At 41.1% G+C, this 27,966-nt stretch overlaps 2 protein-coding genes across 2 annotated transcripts in view; both read left to right on the top strand.

The window, feature by feature from the left end:
• LOC119474418 overlaps positions 1-27,966 on the top strand; it is an 813,351-nt gene that overhangs the window by 415,015 nt on the left and 370,370 nt on the right. The window lies entirely within an intron of this gene.
• Positions 749-27,860, top strand: LOC119504379 (ovarian cancer G-protein coupled receptor 1). The gene is made up of 7 exons (XM_037796468.1): positions 749-902; positions 20,590-20,898; positions 23,540-23,689; positions 24,063-24,196; positions 24,350-24,572; positions 26,295-26,475; positions 26,564-27,860. Exons 2-7 carry the CDS (start codon positions 20,803-20,805, stop codon positions 26,998-27,000), a joined length of 1,221 nt encoding a protein of 406 aa, XP_037652396.1. The 5' UTR covers positions 749-902; positions 20,590-20,802; the 3' UTR covers positions 27,001-27,860.

Here is a 27,966-nt window from a genome sequence, read left to right as displayed (position 1 = left end):
CCTTCATTTGGAGTCCTGTTTCTGGCCACCTAATGAAAGGAAGTCACTTTTAGCTCTTTTTTGGTCTCCACCAACTCCTGAGAAATCTCTCTGTCTCTGTAGCTGCTGCAGTAAATTTGCTCCACTATGTTCACCAGCTAGTCGCTAACCTGTTGGGTTGCTGTTGCATGATGGTTGGTATGTTTCAAAGTGGAGTCTGGAGACCATGTCTGTAAAGCTTTAAAACTGAGCCGCTACAACCTAAGAATCACAAGTTGCGTTAATGCGTTAAAGAAATTGATGGTGTTAAAATGAATTTGCGTTATTATCGTATTATCCCATCTGCTCGATGTGTAAACCGTTTGCTAACGTGTTCCCTTTTACAGTGATAATATGTCAACTCACAAAAACAATTCATTCATGCAGCTTAAAGAAGTGTTAGAAAATGAAAGATACGAAATATATATAAATAAAATGAACACTCAACAATACAAATAATTGAAACAAAAACTTTAATTTGTTTTTTAATTTACTTTTGAGGGACTTCGATTTGGTATTTCTAAAATCATGCATGCTGGCTGCAACACACACTCATGACAAAAATGGAAATTTGATCATCCAGAATATATATATATACAGTAATTCGTTACACATTCATGTAGGAGCAAATGTTCACCATATAATAAATAAATACATACAGGTAGACTATAGGCTGCATAACATCATACTGTGGCTGTCATCTTCACACATGTTGCGGTGTGTGTGTAGGCAGAGAGTGTGTGCTTCAGGAAGGAAGAGAGACCACGCGCGTGTGCGTGTGCGTGTGTGATGGAGCGAGAGAGAGAGAGCGAGAGAGAGAGAGAGAGAGAGAGAGAGCGGTCAGTGTGATGCAGATCTTCAGAGCTTCAGACCGGACAGATTCGGTAAGAAATCAGCGTCTTTATTTCATTTATAAATATGTATAAAATCACCGTCTGAACTTGAGATTTCCACAGTAGAGCAGCTGATATGTGTGTTTGTGGTTTTTATTATTAGTTACATCAGCGATAGATATATAGTCTGATATTTGGTATTTATAGCTGAAGCGACATATCAGCGGGTTCCCGTTGAATATTGATTATTATTATTATGTTCATAGTGAGGAGTGAAGTGTTAGGTTAGAATGACTGTTCAGGCTCTTCACCCACAGTTATTAATTATTGATCTCAACTATTAGAGACTATTAGGCTGCTGTGTGCAGACAGACTGTATTATTGGTGTCAGTAACAGAAACATGGACTTCATTCACTGTGTTGAAGCTGCTGCAGGAGAAAAAGCTGCATTCAGTTAATTCATATTACAGTTGTTACTTTCACTGGCTGATGGACTGCAGAGCTTCATGTAATATTCATGTAATATTTGATAGAGAGTTACCATGTGTAGAATCAGCATGTAGGCTACCTCAGCCTTATCTGTAATGGTTATCAGTCGAATAAAATAATTAATCACGATTAATCACACATTTTTTATCTGTTCAAAATGTACCTTCAAGGGAGATTTGTCAAGTATTTAATACTCTTATCAACATGGGAGTGGAACAATATGCTGCTTTATGCAAATGTATGTATATATATTTATTACTGGAAATCAATAAACAACACAAAACAATGACAGATATTGTCCAGAAACCCTCACAGGTACTGCATTTAGCATAAAACAATATGCTCAAATCATAACATGGCAAACTGCAGCCCAACAGGCAACAACAGTTGTCAGTGTGTCAGTGTGCTGACTTGACTATGACTTGCCCCAAACTGTGAATGTTGTGAAAGAATCCCCTTCAGGGCGATGCTGCAGTCTCTCATCGCCCTGTCGGGGATTCTTTCACAACAATGACCCTCTAGCTGTACATTATCCAGCTTATTACAAAACTACTTACTGAAGAAATCAATATTTTGACACAAAAATGGTCCGCCAGAGTGTTCACTGTGTAGCTGTGATAATGAAAAGGAAGAGTGGGCTTCAGAGATGACTGCTCTGTCTGCCTCACTCACTCACTCACTGATTGGTGGTTGGTTGTTGGATTCTCAGAAGACAGTAACAGTAACTGAGTGACTGATTAAATGAATGGATGACTGGATCATATACAGTCACTTAGTGTCCGGACGTGCAGGTTGTGGTGGTTTTGAGCTGTTCACTGCTCACATTTTTGCCATCATCCCCAAACAGTAGAGGTGAATGGAATTTCACTTCATCCTATAATCAAATCAATATGAGACTGAAGTGATTCCGTAAATGATTGGACTTTTTTCCCCGGAGATTTCAAATGCATCTCACACTGACGGAGTCGGTAACATGAGCAGCAGCACTTCTGTGCACCACGAAGCATCGGTGCTCAGCATGAGTCACAGCAGAGAGAGAATGAATATCACATAATACTAAATAGGAATATCAAACTATAGCCAGATAACGGAAAAATAAAGCTGTAACCAGCAACGTACATAAACATAAACTGTAACTGATTTTTCACCAGTCGGAGCAGAACTCTGCAGCGACTCACCTCCGACCACACAGATAACTGTTGATCTCAGTGTAATCACTGTTGACGGCTGCTCTTCATTCTTTATTCAGGCACCCTTTTTTAATCTCCTTACAGCCTCCCCTTGGGTCCAGGCCCAGACGTTGGGCACCAGTTGGACAGAATGCAGTGGCTCTTTGTGTACACTAACCTCATTCATCCATGAAAAGGCCGTCTCAGCTCTCTGCAGACATTAGTAGAAATGAAGCCAAACCCTGCTTGTAATGCCGGTGGCTTTACGTACAGGACTCAGCTCAGGCGGTGGTGCTAAATGTGGAGACCGAGGACTGCCAGGGGCCTCAAGGGGAATCCAAGGGGCCTTTGTGACTGGGCTAGGAGCCCACAAGGGAGTCCAGTGGCCCTGGTGGAGGTCTCCTTGTGTCCTCAAGGGGGTTCCAGGGCCTTGATGATGACCTTCTAGTGCCCACAAGAAAGCCCTGAATCTATTTAACGCATCCTCTCAAGGCCCCCTGAGGGTCCCGAGAAAAAACTCTGGCTACCCTTGAAGACTCCTGAAACTTCCTCTAGTGTGCTGCTGGACTCCCTTGTGGCCCTAGTGGAGGTTTCAGAGGTCCACAAGGGTGTTAGTATGGTCCCTCCGCAAAACCTCCTTGAGGCCCTCTGGGACCTCAGCCAGATGTTCAAGGGGGACTAGCAGCTGTGGTAGCAGGTGTTTTTCTTATTGACAATGGACTGGGACTTCAACGGTCCCTACAGGGACCCGGAACAGTCTTGACCTGTTAGACCTATACCAGGCCCCGGACCCCACTGGACACTGGACCTTCTTGTAGCCCTGGTGGATGTACTCAGGGTCCACAAGAGGTTTCCATGGTCTCCGGAAGGACACTTGAAGACAGAACTTCAAGGGTCCTTCTAGTTACCCCTTCAAGACCCCTGAGACCTCCACCAGGGCCACAGTGGTCCTCAACCAGAAGGCTTGGGTTTAGGATGCTAGATGCCTCCTCGGATCCTTTCAAGGCCCCATAGAAGAATGCCAGAAATCTCTTGTGGACCCCTGACACCTCCATCACGGCCACCGGACTCACTTGAGACCACGGCGAAGGTCTCAGGGGTCTTCAAGACAATTCAATCATCAAGCAAGTTCCAGAGTCCCTAGAAGGACACTTGATGGGGTGCTTCTAGGGACCCTGGAACCCATTTGGGTTTCCCTCCACCAGGCTCATAGGGAGGTGCAGTGGCCCTGCTATGGGATATCAGGGACCATCCAGCAGAGGTCAGGGCTTCCTTGTGATTTCTCATTTGGCAACATAAGGAAGATTTAAATACCAGGACATGATTTATTATATGTGGCTCATTACTACATTGCTAACAGTTAATATAGTAATCCCACAATCTTTCAGTAGCACCACAACTCCTACATGGTACCCTGGATGAAGTCCTGCTATGGGCCTGGATGAAGTTCTAGGACAGGAGAGGACTAAGAATGGTTCTGAAGTTATTCTAGATTATTGTTCTTCTTCCTCCTCTCACTCTCTGCCTCTTTCTTTCTTTCTCTTTCTACCTGATAAGCTTATTGTTCAGAGGGTGAGAGGTCTCTGGCTAACCTCTGGAGAACACCTTAGTTTCATATTCTGTGTGAGGGGTCCGGCAAGGAACCAGCAGACCCAAACGATGCCCTGTTATAACCGAAGTATCCTGTTGCTTCTCCGTCACTCAGGATACTAGACTATTATGAAGTGAAGCTGGCTCGTGTGAAGCTCATATCTTATTTACAATGAAGTATATGAATAATGTATTTAGTTTTCTACTCTCTATGACTGACACATAGTAATACTACTACTGCATATTGTACTGCCGTGATGTGGCCATATAGCTTATCACCCTGAGCAAGGCTGGATTACCAAGCAGGCAGCTGCTCCAGGGCTCCAGACCCTCCCAGGTTCACTCATATATTTTGTGGTCATTTGATTCATTGTAGATTTGTTTGTGACTGTGCACCACTCGGACCTGCATATTACTCTATATCTATACCTATATCTATATCACTGTCTTGAAGGGTCCTGTGTCACTTAGTTTCAATACCTTCATTATTTATTGTGCTGTCATGGTGCATATTGCTATATTCATCTTTTGAATTTGTCCGCCTAAAGGTGACCCACAATGCACAGAGCACAGTCACTTCATTCATTCAGTCTGACATCGTCTTCATGTTAGCTGGATTCTTTTTGGGAGTGGGGCTTATGTGGTTTTGTTGTGTCCCGACCAATCAGTAGAAGTATCCGTCCCGCTGACGCCGGTCCTCATGGAAGCTGTGGTGGTTTTCATGAAGAAAATATGTTGATTTAAGAGTTGTTATTTCCATAAGTTGATAAAAAAAAACGTGTCAATGTCATCTGGTCTTTTTTCTGTTACTATTTTTCATAGATGTAGCTAGTTAGCTACGTTGGAAGATGAAGTCACTATTCCAATCCTGTCTACAATGCTCTGATTGGTCGCTTGCTTTTCCAAACGGCGGAAATAGCCGTCAACGAGCATGAATTGCAGAACAAACTAGAATGGCACTCGGAGAGCGCAGACCTCCGCCAAGGTGCGTGACTTTAAAAACTGATCACAGCTCACAGCTGGCGGTACCGTGAGGTGGTCGGCTTGTTATTAACAGGGTGTGTTTCCTTTTTAACGTATCGGCAGATGCCTCTCTCATTCAGCAGCCTTGTTATGTCTGTATAACGTTACACTACATTGTCTCTCATCCCGTCAGCTACTGCTTTGTTCTTTCTCACCGCGTACGGACAGCAGCTCCCGCACACACATCCACACACGGATCTCTCTGCTCTCAGAAGGAGGCGGGGTCACGCATCATCAACGCGTCATCAGTTACACTGCGCATGTGTTATACCCTGTGGTCTTGATGCTCAGGCTGATCGGATTCCTTAAAAAAATTAATGAATCCGGATCGACACCAAAATCTAATGGATTGTTCATTTTGCTACACTCCAACCCTCCAAAATATTTCATTCAAATCCATCACGAACTTTTGGAGTAATACTGCTAACAGACAGACAGACAGACAGACAGACAGACAGACAGACAAACAAACAAAAGTTGGTGAAAACCATCGCCTTTTGCCTTGGCGGAGGTAATAATCTGTGTGGCGGTGATTGACAGATCTGGAACCAGGCTAGCTGGGAGTGTCAGTATAGGGCCCATATGAAAAAAACTAAGACTTTTAGTTAGTCTGATACATCTATTTTGGTCTTTTGCCAAGAAAAATGGACTTCCCCATTACTTATTCCTAGTAACATTAGAAGTCTCCACCTGCCTCATCCTCTTCTCTTGATGTGTCAATTCTTTGATAAATCTGGACCAAATAAAGTCCCAAGCAAATCTACAGCTGGTAGCGTCTAAACAGCTTTGAGCAGAGTGATTATCAAATAGTTCGGTACCTGGGATTTTAAACACTTATGGAATCTCTCCAAACACAACTTATTGTTGGAAGTAAACATGCAGTAACAGTAACATCCTCAAATAAGAAATGACACATTTTATATTTCATTTCATTCAAAGTAAATAGAAGAATAACTTTAGTTAGGAAGAGCAAAGATAAGCACCTTGGCTGATCAGAAAAAACAGAAGAGAGCAAAACTGCAAAGACAATATGTCAGCCCTGTTTTGTGGACACCTCCCGAAGGCTGAGCCATCGGTGTCTGACTGAGTATTTAGATCCTGATGGGCAGGTTGGCACTCAGTGTGTGAATGTGTGTGTGAATGGGGGAATGCTGACATTTAGTGTAAAGCGCTTTAAGTTCATTTACCATTAGCTTTTGTACTAAACATTGCTCACATTGACATGAACATAAATACTTTATGTATTACTATACTTTTGCTTCTGTTTCTGTCTGTATTTCCTCCCTGAGTGTGTTGTAAATCAAACCTGGCTACCAGGTGAATAAATCAAATACTGTCGTGGCCTTGTAGACAGATAGCAGAGAGACAGATCTCAGCAACAGAGGAGAAGGGAGAGACATGTCCACACCAAGTTTGCTTTGAAGACTCTGTTGTTGTTGTTGTTGTTGTTGGTTTTGCAGTAAATGTAATTGTGGTGTCAGCCGGTGCTGTCCAAACCCTCATCACAGGCTGAAAATTAAATATTATAGCACCAGTAGCGGATTTGTTCATTTTTAACAGGGGGGGATTTTCCAAGATTGCATTTAGGCCAATGTGTTCCGCCTATTTTGCTCTCAACATGGACTGTTTACTTGAATGCAACCAAATGTGATTGCTCAATACCACTCAGACTACAAACGGAAACCAGAACACTTCCGATACCAACCTCTTGTCCCGTTGCCTACAGATTTTGCATGTGAATGAGTGTGTATGTGTAAATCAGAGGAAACGTCTGTGGTTCCAGCATGTTCCCTGTAGCAGCGACAGGACCCTCATTGGTGCCTGATTTACAATTTGCTGCTGTTTCCACGGTTACCGCTGTCAGGGTCACTGATCAGCGATGGCATTCTAGCTGCCTTAGGGGGAAAAAGTCAATGTTCTGATCACGTGGTCATTTGTTCATTTATTGATCTTGATGTCTTGAGAGTTGATGAAGTTTAAAGTTATATATGTTCAGTGGCTGGTGTGTCTGCTGGGAGAACTGGACCTCAGCACTGGGACCGTGTATGTCACACTGTGGACATGCAGTCATGTGTGGTATAGAGTATGGTGGCTGCTGCAGCTGTGCATGGCAAGTGTCCAGCTTGTACTGTATTAGTTGTTTAACATATGATGAAACACAGGTGTGTAGTGAAGGCAAAACCCCCATCCATACATTCTGTTTACATATACAGTGGAGGAAATAAGTATTTGATCCCTCGCCGATTTTGTAAGTTTGCCCACTTACAAAGAAAAGAACGGTCTATAATTTTAATGGTAGGTTTATTTTAACAGTGAGAGACAGAATATAAAAAAAAATCCAGAAAATCAATTCATATAAAAGTTATAAATTGATTTGCATTTGATTGTGAGAAATAAGTATTTGATCCCCTAGCAAAACATGACTCAGTACTTGGTGGAGAAACGTTGTTGGCAAGCACAGAGGTCAGACGTTTCTTGTAGTTGGTCACCAGGCTTGCGCACATCTCAGGAGGGATTTTGGTCCACTCCTCTTTGCAGATCATCTCCAAATCCTTAAGGTTTCGAGGCTGTCGCTTGGCAACTCGAAGCTTCAGCTCCCTCCACAGATTTTCTATGGAATTAAGGTCCGGAGACTGGCTAGGCCACTCCATGACCTTAATGTGCTTCTTTTTGAGCCACTCCTTTGTTGCCTTGGCCGTATGTTTTTGGTCATTCTCGTGCTGGAAGACCCATCCACGACCCATTTTCAGTGTCCTGGCTGAGGGAAGAAGGTTGTCGCCCAACATTTCACGGTACATGGCCCCGTCCATCCTCCCTTAAGATGCGGTGAAGTCGTTCTGTCCCCTTAGCAGAGAAACACCCCCAAAACATAATGTTTCCACCTCCATGCTTGACGGTGGGGATGGTGTTCTTGGGGTTATAGTCAGCATTTCTCTTCCTCCAAACACGGCGAGTCGAGTTGATGCCAAAGAGCTTGATTTTGGTCTCATCTGACCACATCACCTTCTCCCAAGCCTTCTCTGAATCATTCAGGTGTTCATTGGCAAACAGACGGGCCTGTACATGTGCCTTCTTGAGCAGGGGGACCTTGCGGGTGCTGCAGGATTTTAATCCATTACGGCGTAGTGTGTTACCAATGGTTTTCTTGGTGATTGTGGTCCCAGCTGTCTTGAGATCATTAAGAAGTTCCTCCCGTGTATTTCTGGGCTGATCCCTCACCTTTCTCATGATCATCGATACCCCACGAGACGAGATCTTGCGTGGAGCCCCAGACCGAGGGCGATTGATGGTCATTTTGTGTTTCTTCCATTTCCGAATAATGGCACCAACAGTTGTCTCCTTCTCACAAAGCTGCTTGCCAATGGTCTTGTAGCCCATTCCAGTCTTGTGCAGGTCTACAATCTTGTCCCTGACGTCCTTAGACAGCCATTTGGTCTTGCCCATGGTGGAGAGGTTGGAATCTGATTGTGGACAGGTGTCTTTTTTTTTTTTTTTTTTTAAAGTTATTTTTTTGGGGGCATTTTTCCATTTTTATTGAGGACATTGGATAGAGTCTTGAAAGGGGGGAGAGAGAGAGTGGATGCGGAAAGGGCCACAGGCCGGATTCGAACCCGGGCCGCCGCGGTCAGGACCTAGCCTTGATACATGGACGCCCGCTCTACCAACTGAGCTAACCCAGGCGCCCAGACAGGTGTCTTTTATACAGGTAATGAGTTGACACAGTTGTCTTTTATACAGGTCACGAGTTCAGATTCGGAGTACTTTCTTAAAGCGAGAGGACTAATCTAACCGGTCTGTGGGGGCCAGAATTCTTGTTGGTTGCTAGGGGATCAAATACTTATTTCCCACAATAAAATACAAATCAATTTATAACTTTTATATGATGTGATTTTCTGGAATTTTTTTTTATATTCTGTCTCTCACTGTTAAAATAAACCTACCATTAAAATTATAGACCGTTCTTTTCTTTGTAAGTGGGCAAACTTACAAAATAGGCGAGGGATCAAATACTTATTTCCTCCACTGTAGGTTTATACTAGTGCACCAGACCTGAGCACCTCAGCAGCCAAAACATCACCAACAGGGGTAGGTATAGGTAGCAGGTGAATAAATGCTGTGTTCACACCAAGCGAGAAGCAAAGTTTGGCTTGCTTTACTCGCGCGAGTTGGACCGCCGGTATCATTTGTGTTCATTCGCGCTAGACGCGCCGGAGAGGAGAGGGAGCTTGTCTCTACAGATACCAACAACTTTTCTTTCCGCCATTTCCACCATCAACCATGGAAGAAATAACCACTGTTTCAAGCCACACGTCGCTACTGCGGTATGAACCCAAAATAAACAGATTGTGCTGTGATTTAATGTCAATAAACGGATCAAAAGGATGCCGAAATAACTACATAATGATGTTGATTTGTAAAAAGTCTGAATTCATGCTTTGTCAGGTCTGTCCTCAAGACGACAAGCAGACAACTTTTAAATTGCTTGTTTTCTGAATGGAGTTCGGATGGATCAGTGCCCGGCTATGCAGCTGCATCGTCAACAATATAGTCATCCAGGCATAAATACGGCCGCGATGTTGTTGTTTCTACCATAGACAGTCTGTGGTTTATACACATACATTTATACACAGAGTTTCGTCCGGTCTCTCGTGAATGTTGCGTGTTCGTGTAACGTCATTCACGCCATTCACACCATTCGCGTCGCTCTATGAGTATGACCGGAATGAGCTCATTGCTGCCCTTTGTGGTCAATGGGGGAAATACCTACTACAACTGTGGTTCTCAGCAGTTTTCGCTAAACTCCTTCTCCTAACTACACTTGGTCAATCACAGCTTTTAGAAACCGTAACTATGCACAGCAGGTTTGATCTCTCAACATGCCCAAGCGGTGTGAATGGTGCTCTCAAAGTAGCCAACCCGCGACCCCCAAAATAACGATGCCAGTAACTCACGACCCCCACTATCCCCACAAATGTTCACGTGCAGACGCACTAATAGCCTGATCATACTTTGATAGCCTAACACAAAAGAACAAAAGCCTAACAACCATAATCATTGTATTTTACAGCGCACGATGAACTGTGCTTCTCTGCTCTCTTCTGCTGCTGGCCTCTCTGCTCGGGCTTTAGGTGTTAACCAACGTTTTCATCTTCTACCAAAAGAGTAGGCGTCAAGCCTAATGATTTGAGTGAGCTATAGTTTAGCGAAAAATAGACACATGCATATGTTTTGGGGCTGTTAATTGACCTGCAACTGTTGCCTGTCACTAATCTGTTATTATCAGGCAGCAACCTCCGGTTGTGAAACGTGAACAGGGTTGGAAATTAGCACCAGCCACCAACCTAATGCTGGTAAAATATGCAAGTGGCTGCAAGATTTTCTTCATTCACCAGCCAAAAAAAAAACAGTGACAGTCTATTGAGTGGCTGGTAGATTTTAGAATCCACCAGCCACTGTGGCAGGTGGATAAAAAAGTTAATTTCCAACGCTGAACGTGAAGCCTATGCGAAGTGCCTTAAACTTGCATTCTTTCTAATAACCAGCAGGGGGCGACTCCTCTGGCTACAAAAATGTGCTCCCACTTTGAGAACCTTTATGATGTTTGTACAAGTATTTTATTGTGTATTTATATAGTAAACATCCTAAAGGGTGTCATGTTAGAAAGAAAACCCTTTTCAGTCATCCTGGTCATCATTTCAGATGTTCAAAACACTGGGTCAGATAGTGTTTATATTTTTCCCAGGGTACCACAGGACACTGGGACACATTTTGACAACAGAAAACAGTTTGGGGATCTCCAGGACCCATTAAACATATGATATAATGGCACATTGATGTGTTGATAGTTATTTTCCCTCTTAGAATAACTGTAATAACCTGCCCCACTACTGTACACGCAGGCTTGCATGCACGCACGCACACACACATACACACACACACACACACACACAAAGTTTAACCTCCTTCAGATTATCCCAAATAAACTCATGTGATTGAATTACTTTATTAAACCCAGATCTCACAGCTGTACAGTGAGCCGAGTCTCTGGATGTTGCTGGGGGTCAGAACAAAAGGCCATTAAGTCTCCAGACCACTTGAAGAATGAGTTTGCTGGAAGCAGCATGAGGAGTAGAAATGATTTATTACTGTAGATATAAAGTGAGCACCACTACAGTTATTATTATGAATGCTAATCTATAACATCATGCAGTATTATATGTCAAAAAAAGTAAAAAAAAGTAATTATATAGTATGTCATAAAAAATCATAAAAAGTCATAGCACATCGAAAAACACATAGTATAGTATGTTGTAAAAATTCATAGTATATTATGTCAAAAAAGTAAAAAAGAAAGTCATTGTTTAGTATATCGAAAAAGTCATAGTATAGTATGTCAAAAAAAGTCATGAAAAAAATCAAAGTATATTATGTTAAAAAAAAGTCATAAAATGTCACAGTGTAGTTTGCCTTAAAAAAGTCAAAGTATAGTATGTGGAAAAAAGTAAAAAAAAAAAATCACAATATGGTATGTCTTAAATTAGTTAAAAAGAAAGGCATAGTATAGTACGTTTAAATTATTTTTAAAAAACGGTGATAGTATGTCATAAAAATAAAATCATAGCGTCATCATCATAGTATGTTGAAAAAAAGTCATAAAATGTCATAATATAGTATGTCATAAAAAGTCATAGTGAAGTATGTCAAAAAAAGTCATAAAAAAGTCATAGTATAGCATGTCGAAAAAAGTAAATAAATAAAACAAAGTCATGGTATAGTATTTTTTAAAGCAGTCATTAAAATATTATTGTATACTGTAGTATGGCTGAAAAAAGTCAAAAATAAGTCAAAGTATAGTATATCTAAAAAAAGTTTAAAAAGTAAATGTATATCATGTCAAAAAGAGCAAAAAATTGTCGTAGTATTGTATGTCGTAAAACGTAAAAAAAAAAAGTCATAAAATGTCATTGTATCGTATGTAAAAAAAAGTCAAAAAAGTCATAATATAAAAGTCATAAAATTTCATAGTATAATATGTCTTAAAAAAAGTCATATTATTGCATGTCTTAAAAAATTCATAGTTATAGTATGTTGGAAAAAGTAAAAAAAAATGAAAGTCATAGTAAAGTGTGTTTCAGCCAAACCCCGTTTCTGTGCTGCTGCTGCACTACTGTACACTTACTGTACGCACCTCTACACACAACAAACAGCGATATCTGTCAAAGAATAATTATTAATTATTAATGACCGTATACTCAACGTGTCGTTAAAGGGTGATGAATCTGGAGTCATTGAGCCCACGCTGATAAATAATCCAGACTGATGATTCAAATTTAGCTTGTTTCGTTGGTCTGTTAGCACAACTGATGTCTCGGTCAGCAACTAACAAAACATCAAATATGCTTTGGTTTACCCGATAGCTGAGTGGTTAGGGCGCATAAATGCACATAAATGCAAAATTAATTTTTTAAATGGGACTTTTGATGCCGTGGGCACCACAAATATTAGTATTTGGTCGGAGGTAGAAATCCTAACAAGTCCTCCAAGTTAAATAACAAAATAAATAATTTGTCCCTGTCACATGGAAGTGTTTTCTGATCAGCAGCAACAATAAATCTGTTTTACGATATGACAGCACTATGGTTAAGGTTTTGGTTAGGTTACGGCACAAAAACAACTTGGTTAGGTTTAAGGAAAGCTCATGGTTTGGGTTCAAATGACTACTTTGTTAAGGTTTGGGGATCTTCGTCATCATGGTTCCAATAATAACCAAGTGGGTCAGGTTACGGGACAATTGTGGTCATTCTTAAAAAAAACAAAAAACTTTGACTGTCTTTTGGAAATGAGAAGCAAACAGCGGTGCCCTGTGTTAAAAGTCCAGTTTTTTTATACAGCCGAATATAAAATATGGTACAACTGGAGCTTCGAGTGGAAAAAAAAGATTTTATTTAAATTTAAACATTTTATAAATATATTTATATATATTGCTGTTGAAACTTTTAATTACATGTTTTTGTCAACGTCATTATATATGAGGGGCTCTACAAGACATAATTCATTCTTGCACTCACACACACACGTACATTCTCCTTTCACATACATACTATCTAAAGTTACCGCTTTTACGCGCTGTCAGTCTTTTCTGAACAGCTGATTTTGACCTCACATTCAAATATCACACAGAATCAAGTCACCGTCATCTCAGAATAAAACCTCTGCTTGTTCTTCTGTTTGCGAAGTTCATTTTTATAACACTGACTGAAACAGCGGTCAGTTTGTTGGAGCCGTTCCACTAACTAATATATTGTAGATGTAATGTAGGCTACAGTCTAATACACAGTCAGACTCCACCACTTTATCATTAAGGAAATGTAAGTCTGGTAAAAGATGAATTAATGGACAACACTGAATCAAACGTGATTATATTATTGACACTTTTCCCCGCTCTGACTTTTTTTATAGATAAATGTGCACAGTCAGCATATACTGTACGTCCATGTACTACAATCTCTACATCGACTGGATTCAAATGGAGGCTCTGCCTCTTATTTACCTGTCGCCATGTGAATCGTAGCATCAGAGCTCTACTGATGATGGCTTTTTATGTTCAGGTTCAACCTACTCAGAGTTGATTGAACTGACTCTGATCAGCTGTTCTGGAACCGTAAACTCTGAGGCTGCGGTCGAAAAGTCCAAAAATTACGTCCTAAAGTCTTTTCCTAACCATTTTTCCTTGACCTTGATGGAAAACATCATGAGGTCAAGGAACGACGAGAAAGAGAATTCATAAGGACTTAGGAAAAGACAACCGTGGTGTTAAGAGAATCGGACTGCACTAACACTAGGCTCCGTAATTATGATGCGACAGCGGCGAATGTTAGTGATGCGGATCTGCTGTGGTGAAACTACAATGTTCTGAAGATGGACTACAAAAGGTGCTGCTTCCCCCGTGCGTTATTAAATTTTGTTTTTCAATGACAAGCTGTCCAAATTTTGAGTCACCAGCCACCACTGGTGAGAGTAAAGAACACTCTATGTATGTGTAGATATGTGTATGTGAGAGTGAAAATATATGTTGAAAAAGTAAAGTATGTGAAAGGAGAATGTATGTGTGTGTGTGTGAGTGTAAGAATGACTTATGTCTTGTACGGCCCCTCATTTACCTCAGTTACTTAATTCAGCATCCCTGGTCCCTGCTCTCGCTACTTATACAGTATATGAGTTCCACACAATGAGGTTTACAGAATCACTTCCTTCTTCTCAAAAATGTGTTTTGCTTATTGTATGGAGTCAGATTAGTCTCAGTATTAATGATTACACTCAGAAACATTCACAAATGTAATTTGTGATTTATTAGGGCTGTCAATTGATTAAAATACTTAATCATGATTAATCGCATGATTGTCCATAGTTAATCGGGATTAATTGTAAATTAATCATACATTTTTTATCTAAGTATTTAATACTCTTATCAACATGGGAGTGGGAAAATATGCTGTTTTATGCAAATGTATGTATATATTTATTATTTGAAATTAATTAATAACACAAAACAATGACAGATATTGTCCAGAAACCCTCACAGGTACTGCATTTAGCATAAAACAGTATGCTCAAATCATAACATGGCAAACTGCAGCCCAACAGGCAACAACAGCTGTCAGTGTGTCAGTGTGCTGACTTGACTATGACTTGCCCCAAACTGCATGTGATTATCATAAAGTGGGCATGTCTGTAAAGGGGAGACTCGTGGGTACCCAGAGAACACATTTACATTCACATATCTGGAGGTCAGAAGTCAAGGGACGCCTTTGAAAATGGCCATGCCAGTTTTTCCTCGCCAAAGAGATGTGCGAGTGAAAAACGTGCCTGATATGCCTGCTGTCTAGATGGGGGGGCAATTGTGTTCATTCAGTCAAACATCACAGCAGTGGTTGTTGCAGACGCACCTGGTGAAGATACACTGAGTGCACTTTTCTAGTTTTTTTCATTGTGGATTATTTTTTTACATTTATATGCAACGATAACTATTTTTGTGTGCAGAGAGAGTAATTTATATGTTAATCGCGAAATACATGAATCCATTCGTCAGACTGATCTGACACCATACAGTTTAGGTATCAGAATCAGTTTCGGGAGAGAAAACAGTTGTATGGATGCATCCAAACCTTTGGACTTGGTTGGACGGCATGTCGTACAGCTTCCTTTGCTTGATGCACATTTAGACCTTGAGACACCTGTATGCAGTATGCCTTTCTGCTGTGTGTGGCTCCGCTGCAGACTTATTTTCATTTGGCACTGTAAGATCAATCTGCAGGACAGATGCCACAGTGTTTACAGAGGCTGTAAACAGTTCCTGGATTATAATTATGGTCACTGACTTTGCTGGCATGCATGTGAAGAGAATTCATCTCCACAATCACATCCATATGTGACTCAAACAGATTGTACAGAGAGCCTATTGAGATCCAGCCCAGTTGCACAGCAGTTGGTGAAATAATCATGAAATTTAATGTATTGATTCGTGCACATAGACACAAATTTAAAACAATTTTCCTGATGGTCAGCATGAAATCAATTCGTATGTAATCCATGTATTTGTGAACCGGGAAGTATAGAGAAAGGCGAACACTGCATAGAGAGGAGGTCTGGGTGGATGGGTGGGTCAAAAAAACACAGGACGTGTCCTGCGTGAAACTAGAGGTCAAAGTTGATTTATTTGTCATGTTACTTCCGTACTTAAGTTACGCCACTTCCGGTGTTATTTTAACCCAAACTGTGATCTTTTCCTAAACCGAACTAAGTAGTTTTGTTGCCAAAGCCTAACCAAGTTGATGTATTTCTAAACCTAACTAAGTAGTTTTATTTTGAAGAGACTAGAGCGGAAATTGACACGTGTGTCACGTGTTGCTGGACATTTGTAGGAAAATGCACAAAAATTCGTTGTTGAAAGTCGTGCTGAGCGTCACGAAAAAAAAGGGAAGTTCGTGTCACGAATCAAATAGATACAATTTCTGATCTGCCATGAGACTGTGTAGTGAGATCAGGTGATGCAGGTTGAATGATGCATTATTGCTTCCACTCACCCACAACTGCAGGAAAACCAGTTCACTCCTCTGTGGCATGGTCAACAGGTGAAGGTCTGCAGGTCTGCAGCGCAAATATCTTTTTCATACGGTATTACTGCCTGTGTATATTCCATTCACCTGGCTGAATACGGGTTAAAAGCATGGGTTAGCTTGATACTTGAGGAATGCACAGTATATCCAGCTGTGCCCTAATCTGTCTGTGGTTTATTTAGGAAGAGCAGACTGAGTGAGAGAAGGAGAGAGAGATGATGCTTGTGGTTTCAGTGTGTTGTGTTAAAGTGGCTCTCAATGGTTTTATAATATGTCATTATGGAGCCATTCTAAAGATGATGGGATGCCAAAGCAAAAAATATAGACGAGGTTATACTCAGAAGCTTCACTGTCCATTGACTCTGTGTTACGCTGGAGCTTGAGTTCACAGAAGGTAAGCAACGCTGAATTTAGATGCTATTCAGAAGCTCATTTTCACCGACTGGTTTCTTCCAACAACGTCAATGGATCTCAAAACAGCTAAACTGAACTGCTGACAAGACACTACATCTGGCTCACATTTAAATGTCAAAGTCAGGAATATAAACTAAGAAGACATTTCTTTTGATGTTGCTATAGGAGACAGAACACACAGAGGAGCGAATGACCTTTCAACTATATTTAAAATAGTTTAAATAACTAGTTTTTAAAATAAATATATACATTTAAATAAATCTCAACTGTACCGTCTGATGTTACACTTGAATGTGCTGGTGTTGATATTTAAAATGACTGTGAATGACTTAAAAGAGACATATGCTCATTTTCAGGTTCATACTTGTATTTTGGGTTTCTCCTAGAACATGTTTACATGCTGTAATGTTAAAAAAACGCATTATTTTTCTCATCCTGTCTGTCTGAATATACCTGTATTCACCCTCTGCCTGAAACGCTCCGTTTTAGCTCCTGTCTCTTTAAGACTTCCTCTTAAAAAAGCCCAGTATGCTCTGATTGGCTAGAGATAAAACTATGGTGCACCTTTGCAAAGGTAGTGATTATATTCTAATGAGCCTGCATGTGACATAGGAAGGGGAGCAAAATCTGATTGGCTTGTTGAATCACATGTTTTCTGATCTAGGCCGTCCACAAAAAAAATTACTGGTTGGTCTGATTTCACAGTTTGTGGGTTGGTAGAAAGTTTGTGACCTGGCAGCCATGTTGAGATCAGTTGAGGAAATACCAAGCACCGCCCACCAGCCGGGGCAAACTTTCTCATTTTACAGCTAAACAGTAAACTACAAGATGTTTCTGAAAACATTTGAGGAGAGAAATAGGCATTACAGTAACAGAATATTGATTCATATTTGATCAGCGCTGCCTAGTTTGACTGTTTGATCGGAGTTTGTGAGTGATTGACAGATGCCTCCGTTGAATGAACAGCCAATAGGAACGCTTTCTCACTGAAATGGCCTGTGATTGGTCAAAGACTCCCGTCACGGGCTAGATTTTCTAAAGCCTGAAAACAGAGCCATGAGGAGGTGAAGAAGTCTAGTTATCTCTCAGAACACTTGAATTACAATATGCTGAAAGATTATTATGGAATCTTTGCCCAATGATGCCAAAAACATTCTGCCTACTGCAGCTTTAACAGGGGCCCACAGCTTATTATCACAGGTACAGTAGTGTAAATACATAAGCAATGATATCAAGGCCAATTAAACAGTAGATTATTCACCTTGAACAGTGAATGAATTTGTTGTTTATGTCTAAGCGTGAACATTACATTACACAACAATCAGAGTCATCATCATTCATCAGTCGAATCAACATATAGACTTTGTGTCGTGTGATCCTGAAACATGCAGCATGAGCAGCAGTTATTACAGTAACTGGATGAAGCCAGAATAAGGATCATATATAGACCATACCTTTATTTTCCCTGTTAACTTTTTTGCTGGTATATTTCAATAGAAATGTCGGGCTTCACTTTACACTCACACCTCTTATCAGTTTGTCATAGTTGTTACGTACTTAGGACTGATTGAGTGTCACTTCTTGGAATGTGGTCTGGCAGCCTGTATGAGTAAATTATCACTTTGGTCTCATCTGTGTTTTATGTCACGCTAATGCGTGCTAGTCATGTCAGGGAGGGAAGTTCTCATGGTGAGGGCCTCTCTAATAATTTCTTTTTTTTTTTTTTTTTAAAGTTATTTTTTTGGGGGCATTTTCCATTTTTATTGACAGGACAGTGGATAGAGTTTTGAAAGGGGGGAGAGTGAGAGTGGATGCGGAAAGGGCCACAGGCCGGATTCGAACCTGGGCCGCCGCGGTCAGGACCAAGCCTTAATACATGGACGCCCGCTCTACCAACTGAGCTAACCCAGGCGCCCTCTAATAATTTCTTCAATCATTTGAGGCTTTTATAGGAGTTTCCCTTTGTCCTCCATGATGGTCCAAGGTTTTAAAGTCATTGTTTCATAACGTGATTTTGAAAAAGAAAAGAAAAATCATATTGTATCTCTGATTAATGGTTATTGATATAATAATGTAGTCTGGACAGCGTTTTGAAAAAGGATGTGTCATCTGTGTGTCCAATCAGGGACAACATAAATTGTACATCACTGCTCTTGAACATGATAATACTGTAGCAGTACATGCATGAATAAATATAAATGGACTCAACTAACCCTGTAGAGACAGGCGGTGCTACATCTGAATCATGGACACGATCACTACTAGTAATGGGAACAGGATGCAGTCATGGTTCACACAGGAAGCCAAAGTGATTCTGCACTTCTGATTCTCTCCGTCTCAACCACACAGAGAACAGTTTAAATGAAGAGGAACTCAGTGAATATGGTTACTTGATTGTGTTTTGAATGATAACTTCGGTGATCCCTTGACGTTGCTTCTAGCGCCACCTTGAGGTTGGTTTATAGTTTTTAGTTAAATATCTCAACAACTATTGAATGGATTGTCGTGGAATTTGGTACCGTAGGCTACACACATTCATGTTCTCCTCAAGATGAACTGTAATTGCGTCAGAGATCCTCTGACTTTTCATCTAGCACCATCATCACGGTGTCCAATACTTTGGTTCATGATCAAATTACCTGCATAACTAATGACATTCCCATCAACTGAGGCTGGGAACTAGTTTGTGTTTAGTAATTAGCAAATGTTAGACCGTTAACGGGCTAAGCTAATATGGTGACCATGGTAAACATTACACCTGGTAAACATCTACATGTTAGCATACTGATGTTAGCATTTAGTTCAAAGCAATGTTGTGCCTTACTACAGGCTGACACATGGATGTATTACAGCTGAAGTAGGCAGATTGGAGCAAATATGATTAAAAAAAGTTATTTTTATAAAACGGTCGCTATATCCTGACAATAGTACATGAAACAGGTAACCTGAAAAAAAAAAATCCTGTTCCTCCGGTGTCCTCCGGTGCTCCTAATGGCATCTGCAACATTTCACTGCAGTCAGAGCTGATCTGAGGTCTGCTGTCCAGCTGCTATCTATGAGAGCTAGCTGTCAATCACTCTGAACTCCGACCAAACGGTCAAACTAGGCAGCGCTGATCAAATATGAATCAATATTATGTTACTGTAATGCCTATTTCTCTCCTCAAATGTTTTCAGGATCATCTTGTAGTGTACTGTTTAGCTGTAAAATGAGAAAGTTTGTGACATCTGATGAAGGAACGCCAAGTACCGGTCACATGACCAACATGAGCACAGCCAATAGGAACGCTCTCTCAATGAAATGACCTGTGATTGGTCAAAGTCTCCTGTCACAGGCTAGATTTTCTAAAGCCTGAAAACAGAGCCATGAGGAGGTGCAGAAGTCTAGTTTTCTCTTAGAACACTTGAATTACAATATGCTGAAAGGATATTATGGAATTTTTGCCCAATGATGCCAAAAATATGCTGCCTACTGCAGCTTTAAGGTCCGAACAGTGGATCCAGATTTGGTGGTTTTCTGCCCCAATTTGGCTATTTTTAAGTGGATGAAAATAATTTAGATTGGGTTACTTTGTGTTCAAATTGGGTGGTTTGACAAAAACTTCCTCTCCTTTGATTAGTATGATTGAGACTGAGTGACACGGCACTCAGAAGGCACTGCTCCACATTAAATGACTGGTGACTTACAACCAACAAACCTAACTTATGACCAACAAAAACAGATGTCATTTCAGTTTATTACAACTAGGTTGAAACATTTTTCCTGTTCAAATTACTATCTGCTCATATAAGAGAAGACTTTTACCGTTTAATATAACATTATCCAAAAACTTGTCATTACTGTAACTATGGTTTTAAGTTTGCCTAATTTAATAAAAATGAATATGATAAGTATTTATGACAAAAATGTAATAAATACATTTTCTGTGTTTTACAGTGGCCAAATGAAACTGGACGACTCAATCAGTGAAGACAAACACTCACCCAGATGAGAAGTTTAAGCCATCGCTGAGCGCTCCAACCAACATGAAGATTTGTGTGTGTGTGTGTTGTTACATTATATTTACATGGATGTGCGGAAATGTCTGAAAACATTCATGTGGATGTGTACGTGTTAAAGGCGAAGTAGTGTGAATGTGAGCAGGGTGTGATGGTGTCAAACATGTCTGAGGACGTGATTAACTGCACGATCAGCCATGAAGTCCACCAGTACGTCTTCTCCTGTGTGTATATACTCGTACTTGTGGTAAGTGTGTACATATCTTGAATACCTACACAAAACTGTTAACTGTGTCTGAATATTTTATAAAAGTTATTGGAAAAGGTTTGTTTCCAAATTGAGGTCAGTGTGACACAGGAAACCACAGTCAAGTCTCAAGCTCTAGAAAACCTAGTTCATTGACGCACAAGCTCATGCTTATCAGCTCTGTAATAGAACGGAGATGTCAATGGTGCACTTACTGTAGCCCCATCTGTGACCTCAGCACTCTGTACATCACTCTGTGATTTGGACACATAGCGGTCCCTATTAAACCTTAGGGCAGGGGTCAGAAACTTTCAATCAAAAGAGCCGTTTTAGGCAAAAAAAAAAAAAGAAAATCTGTCTAGAGACACAAAACATTTAAACATTGTGATAAAGGTAACACAGTTTATAGTCTAAGTATATAGTATATAAGTCTAATGCAGTGAGGGCCAAAGTGAAAATGTACTACGAAGTATTAGGGCCACATTGAGGGAAACAAATCTGAGATTTCATAACTTAACAAGAAAATAAAGTCGTAATATTACAAGAATAAAGTAATAATTTAACGAGAAAAAAGTCATAATTTATGAGAATAAAGTCATAACTTTACGAGAAAAAAAGTCGTAATATTACAAGAATAAAGTCATTACTTTACGAGAAAAAAGAAAATAATACGTAAAATTACTACTTTATAATATTATGACTTTATTCTCGTAGTATTATGACTTTATTCTTGAAATCTCAAATTTTTTTTCCCTCAATATGGCCCTAATACTCCGTTGTACCATCGTACCATAGACCTACAACAATGATAAATAAAAATGAAAATGTAAACAAAAAACAGTTATTCATTTCCATTTTTAAAAATCCACAAGGAGCCACTGGAGAGGAGCTAAAGAGAAATCGAAGTCGAAGTGCTATCCTTTTATGTGTTATCCAGCAGCTGGTTGCATTTTCAAATTATTAGTATTTTTGTGATTATCGTTTTTTAGGGATGCAGCGACTTTTTTAGTCCCGATGCCGATACTTTACCTGGGCTTTGGGTATCGTCCGATACCGAGTACCGATCCGATACCAGTGTTTAATTAATCAGCTGTATGCCTCACTGTGTGGATGTGACTGGATCATTCTGTTATGTGTAAGGCAACATCAGGCTGGACTTAAACATCGCTTTCCTATCTTTGTTGGACAAAATGTTACAAATAAATACATAAATGTAAATTTACTGAATTGTTCTTTATTATTAAAATAATGAAACCTGTGCCAGCAACTGAATTAAAATTCAGGTGTAAACCTTTTTAATGCAGCAACAAATTGGTCAAAACTTAACAGGAATTAAAATTCCAGTATATAATATATATAGTATATAAACATAGAATTGAATTTAATAGATCGGCCCTATTGTCACTGATACCCGATCCAGCTATTTGAGTCAGATTCGGCCCGATATCCGATCTGTTATCGGTATCGGTGCATCCCTAATCCTTATCTGTGGATTCAAATTTGAGGATACAACCCGCTGCTGGATAATAGGTAAAAAATAATAAAGTTTTGACTTTTCCAGTAAAGGTTTGCATTAGGAACACGATGTGACTGAATCACGGAGTACTGTGCTGAGGTGCCTGAACCTGCATTCTTTCTAATATCCAGCAGGGGGCGACTCCTCTGGTTGCTAAAACAAGTCAGATTGTATAGAAGTCATTAAACATTGTAAACCTGAGAAAGTTAATTGTAACATTTTAGTCGCCTAAAAATGTCTTATTCAGTGTCGGTTGTACTTAGCTCCTCCTTCTCGTGTCACTTCTGGTTGCCAAATACAAAAATGGCGACGGCCATCGATGCCGAATTCAAGGCTTCAAAACAGCAGTCCACAAACCAATGGGTGACGTCACTGTGACTACGTCCACTTCTTATATACAGTCTATGGGTAGGAGACCTCTGCAGCAACTCTGCAAAGAATATGCAAGGAGGGAAAGTGGATGTATGAATAGATGGGGTTATGACAGCAAATCTGAGCCAAAACTTGGTTAGAAAATTAACCATTCTGCAACACGCAAGTATCATTATATGCAGCCAGCTGTCACTCTCAGCTGTGGGCCTCCACCCTGGCCACCAACGGGTGCATAATGACACCAAAAGTCCAGTTTACTTAAGAATTATTTCCATATGGGACGATTCTATACCTCGCAATTTACAGCATTGTCAACATTCAGAGCCAATGCAGGAAATAGTGTGCCCTCTATGCAGCGACATGTGGAGGTCAGGGTAGCGGACGGGCGTGTAGTGAGTCCTACTTTCATGCAGAAGACAAGAGTTTGTGGTCCGTCACAGGCCTGTAATTAACATTTGCCGTTTTAGAAACCGCAGCCACAACCTTTTAGTCAAGTGTTTTTTTTTGCCTAAGCTGAACCTGCCATAGTTTAATTTGCCATAACCATGCTCTCAACTGTGTTATATTTCCCTAACCATAGCCATAACCATAACCATAACCATAACCATACCAAAGTCCAGGGTTTTGTAGAATCATCCAATACGGACGTTCTACTATCAAGTAAAGAAGAGGAGGGCAGTTTGGGAAATAAAAACTGTCTGTCTGGTGTCAGAGAATCAAAATAATCACAATCAATGATCTTGTTGATTGTAGGTTGGCGTTCCCTCCAACCTGTACTCTTTGTACCACGCTGCTCTGCAGCTGAAGCAGAAGAACGAGCTGGGCGTTTATTTAATGAACCTCACTGTGTCTGATCTGTTATACCTGGCGTCATTACCACTGTGGCTACAGTACTTCTTTCAGGTAAAGTAAAACCACTCATTTAGTTTGTCATAACAATCAAAACCTGTGACAAGTTATGACATTATGAACAAAAAGTAAATATGTTATGATGTGTTTTTTTTACATTACATTATAGGCAGGTTATTACATTACTGTATATGCTCTTATTATGTTACCCATTTCTGCAAGGAGCACTTTTATACGACTTCTGAACAAAAAAATGTTTTTGATGATCTGCACCAGTTACACACTGTAGGCTCACTTGGATATGTTTTCATTATGTTGTGCCTTTCATTTTAATTTATCCGTGTAATAGTCCAGTTTCATCTGCCCTACCTGTTGTCTTGTACATCTACCTATATTCTAGTTTCATGTATGTGTGTTGTTGTGTCAGGATGATGACTGGAGTCACAGGGAGTGGTTGTGTCAGCTCTGTGGCTTCCTGCTCTATGAGAACATCTACATCAGCATTGGTTTCCTGTGCTGTATCAGCCTGGATCGCTACCTGGCTGTGGTCCACCCTTTGAGGTAATTTTGATACGGCATGATAAAAATGCAGCAGCTCACCACCTCTGTTACCTTAATCTTCTTCAACTTTTCACCACAGTTCCTCTGTGCTTAAGTAGTTTTATTAAAAATAAAAGTATAAGAGCTTATTTGATGCTAATTGTTTGTCTCCAGGTTCACCTCTCTCCGCTCCATGAGTGCAGCGTGGCTTGTCAGCACCATCATCTGGCTGAAGGAGATCGCCGTGGGTGTGGTTTTCTTCCGCCATAAAGAACTGAGCAGAGACCGCAAGAACCAATCGGTGTGCTTCGAGCACTACCCAATGAAGTCGTGGGAGTATCCCATCAACTATTACCGCTTCACCATTGGCTTCATGTTCCCGCTGGCTATTCTATCGGTACGATAACTGTTTCACATATATATTTTTTTAATTTTTTTTTTTATCACATCTTATTATACAGTGACATTTCATTACATATATAAGAAGTGGACATGGTGACCGTGATGTCACCCATTGGTTTGCGTACTACCGTTTTGAAGCCTTGAAGTTCGTCATTTTGACCGTCGCCATCTTGGTTTTTTGAAACCAGAAGTGTCCATATTTGGATGTGAGCGTGGAGCTGGAGAGGAGCGAGGCCCAACAGGGTCAGGTACCGCGCGGTATAGCACTAGCTAGCTAGCTTGGTTTGTAAGGTATCTGCAGGTCATGTAAACCGTGATATTAATTGGGATGCAAATTTTTGCTAGCAAGAATTAAAACAACATGTGCCTCGACTCATTAGAGTGACTTTAAGTATGAACCGAATGCTGAACAAACCAGCGACGCTGTGGTAGAAACCTGTCACTCAAAGCAGCCATGCCCTTAATTATGCCTAAATTTAAGCCATAATATAACTGAAACGGGTGAGTTATGCAAAAATTCACTCCCTGCACAGTTGTCATGAACGGGGAAATTAGATATAGAGACCAAAACCGTTTTTTTTGTACCAGTCTGTGAACCTGCTTATTTCTGCCATAAAGTTGGGCATTGGTTTGGTTGCAGCTGTCAATCTTATTAGTCCTTAGAGTTTTGTGTCATCATGTAACACCAAGTTCCATAGCTCCATCCAGCTTTAACATGATGAGAGGTCAAATCAGAGTCATTGAAAACACCTGTGTAGGTGTGCAGGGACTTTCGGTGAGACAGATGTGTTCGGTCGATTGTCTACCGCTTATCCAGGGCCGGGTCGCGGGGGCAGCAGGTTTATGGGCCTTTCACACAGAACGTGGCAACGGCACCACTGCGTTCTGAAACCCATTATTTCCAGTGACTTGCCTGGCGCAACAATGGCTTTTCGCTGCTTCGAGGAAAGACACACTGTGATGTGCGCTGAACCCAGCGGCGAGTGCAGCGCAAACTGCGTTCTGTGTGAAAAGACCCATTAGCAGACGTCCCTCTCCCCAGCAGCGTTTACCAGCTGTTCCTGGGTGACACCAAGGTGTTTCCAGGCGAGCCGAGATATATAATCTCTCCAGCGTGTTCTGGGTCCCGGGGCCTCTTACCAGTTGGATGTGCCAGGAAAACCCATAAAGGGAGGTGTCCAGGATGCATCCTGATCAGATGCCCAAACCACCTCAGCTGGCCCCTTTCGACGTGAAGAAGCAGCGGCTCTACTCCGAGATCCCTCCAGATGTCTGAGCCCAGCCACCCTATGAAGAAAGCTTGTTTTGGCCGCTTGTATCCGCAATCTCATTCCTTCGGTCACTACCCAAAGCTCATGACCATAGGTCAGGGTTGGAACGTAGATGGACCGGTAAATCAAGAGCTTTGCCTTCCAGCTCAGCTCTTTCTTCACCACAATGGTCCGGTACAACACCCACATTACTGCTGACGTTGCAACTAACCGTCCACCTCCCGTGTCACCTGGGGAGTCCTATGGGGGCTACTGCAGGAATCTGGGCTACCAGGATCATTAATACGAGCCATCCGGTCTTTGTATAACCAAAGCGAGAGCTGTGTCCGTATCATCGGCACATAGTCAAACACGTTTCTAGTGAGTGTTGACCTCCACCAGGGTTGAATTAGTTATCTTGACAATGACCCTGATGCATCTGATGACTTGTGTTTTTTTCTGTTCAGATCAGCTACCTGTGTGTTCTTCGTGCCGTGGGTCGGAGCGCTGGGACACAGCCGGATCAGAAGACGAGGATCAGGCAGTTAGTCAGCAGCACCATCCTCATCTTCCTCGTCTGCTTCTCCCCCTACCACGTCTTCCTGTTAGTACGCACCCTGCTAGAGCGAGACTGCAACTTTATTGCAGGTACAGTGTCTTCTTTGTAAAGTAATCCAGTGATTAAGGATGAAAACATTTTTTTCTTAACTACGTGGCCTGTATTCTTATATTCCAGGAATATTTAACTACTACCACCTGTCACTGCTGCTGACCTCCCTGAACTGCGTGGCCGACCCCGCTCTCTACTGCTTCGTAAGCGAAAGCGCCCGCCGCGGCCTGTACAGAGCTGTATTCCGGCCTATCAATAGGATACTATGTTGCTGTTTTCGCCGTGGCAACGCCAGTCCCTCCAACCCAGCCACCGATTCCAACGAGGTCGCCACCGACGAGAACAACGGCCATCCGACCGTGATGCTGCTCACACACACCAGCACACTCAACAAGTTAAAAGCAGACACTTCCAGCAAAAACACAATTTTAATCACACAGACGAATGAAAAAACTATCGTACCCTTAATTGTGCAAAATAATGGACACAAACGTGTGGACAATGCTGGGAAGCCCAGCTGTGTGATAGCCATGGAAGAGCAGAGACAAAAGACAGAGGACTGAAGAGACTGACAAGAACCAGCTAAAACAGTCCAAGGAGCTATCGGGAACCAGGTTCTGGACTCGGAGCAGTGGGGACTGCCTGTAAAGACTCAATCTAGCAGTGGCCCTAGAGCCTGCTCCCCACTCAGCTGTGTTTACATCATCATCATCATCATCATCATCACATCATCATCATCATCCTATGGCATAGGACTGAAAACATGTTCTTCTCTCTCTGGAGTGATTTCACTGAGCTTTGGTAGAGCAACTGTGAGAACCCACCACTTCTGGTTCCCTTGTCTGGAAGTCCATAGGTTTTTAGTATTTGCTATGTTTCGCTGTTATCTAAACTTTGGGCTAACTAAAAGCAGCTAGCTGGATAGGCCCCACCACTACCCTGAGCAGACAGAGGAGGATCATTCAGAACAGAATCACATTAATAAAACTATTAGCTACAACTTATAACATAAGCTCCATAATGCTGATTCTTCTCTCTTCCTTGAAACAATCTTTAATGTGGCATTTACATTTGGGACACACACATCTTATTTTACTATTAGAAGATGAATTTGATCTTATCTTTATAATGATGGAACTGTAGGCAGAAACCCTTTATCATTGATAAGAAATCAGTTCATTTTCCGGAATAATCCATCCACAATTCTTCCTTCCATATACTGTAACCCAAAAAAAAGACTGCAAGGCTTTTACAATAGTTGGACCCAGTGAGGTAAAGTAAGAGCACAGAAGATTCAGTATCAGAACAAACAGAATACTTGAAGTGGTGCTGATACGCACATCACATTAGGAGCACATCCTGTGCAATACTTAAGGTGCAGCTATACAATTACTGTCATAATAAATGAAATGGATTTACTGGTGTTTGCTGATGAGAAAGTTGTTTTCTTTGTTTCTAATGGGCCTCTGGTTAGGGGTTGAATATATTAAAGTTGTCCATTAATATGACAGAGAGAGATCTACCAACCA

The sequence above is a fragment of the Sebastes umbrosus genome, chromosome 16, assembly GCF_015220745.1.
Source record: "Sebastes umbrosus isolate fSebUmb1 chromosome 16, fSebUmb1.pri, whole genome shotgun sequence".
Lineage (NCBI taxonomy): Eukaryota > Metazoa > Chordata > Actinopteri > Perciformes > Sebastidae > Sebastes > Sebastes umbrosus.
This window is presented reverse-complemented; position numbering and strand designations above follow the sequence as displayed.

Coding starts and splice junctions, on each gene's coding strand:
- LOC119504379 (XM_037796468.1), top strand. CDS start 20,803: ATGGTGTCAAACATGTCTGAGGACGTGATTAACTGCACGATCAGCCAT. Junction 24,197..24,349: donor GCTGTGGTCCACCCTTTGAG/GTAATTTTGATA, acceptor GTTTGTCTCCAG/GTTCACCTCTCTCCGCTCCA. Junction 24,573..26,294: donor TCCCGCTGGCTATTCTATCG/GTACGATAACTG, acceptor TTTTCTGTTCAG/ATCAGCTACCTGTGTGTTCT.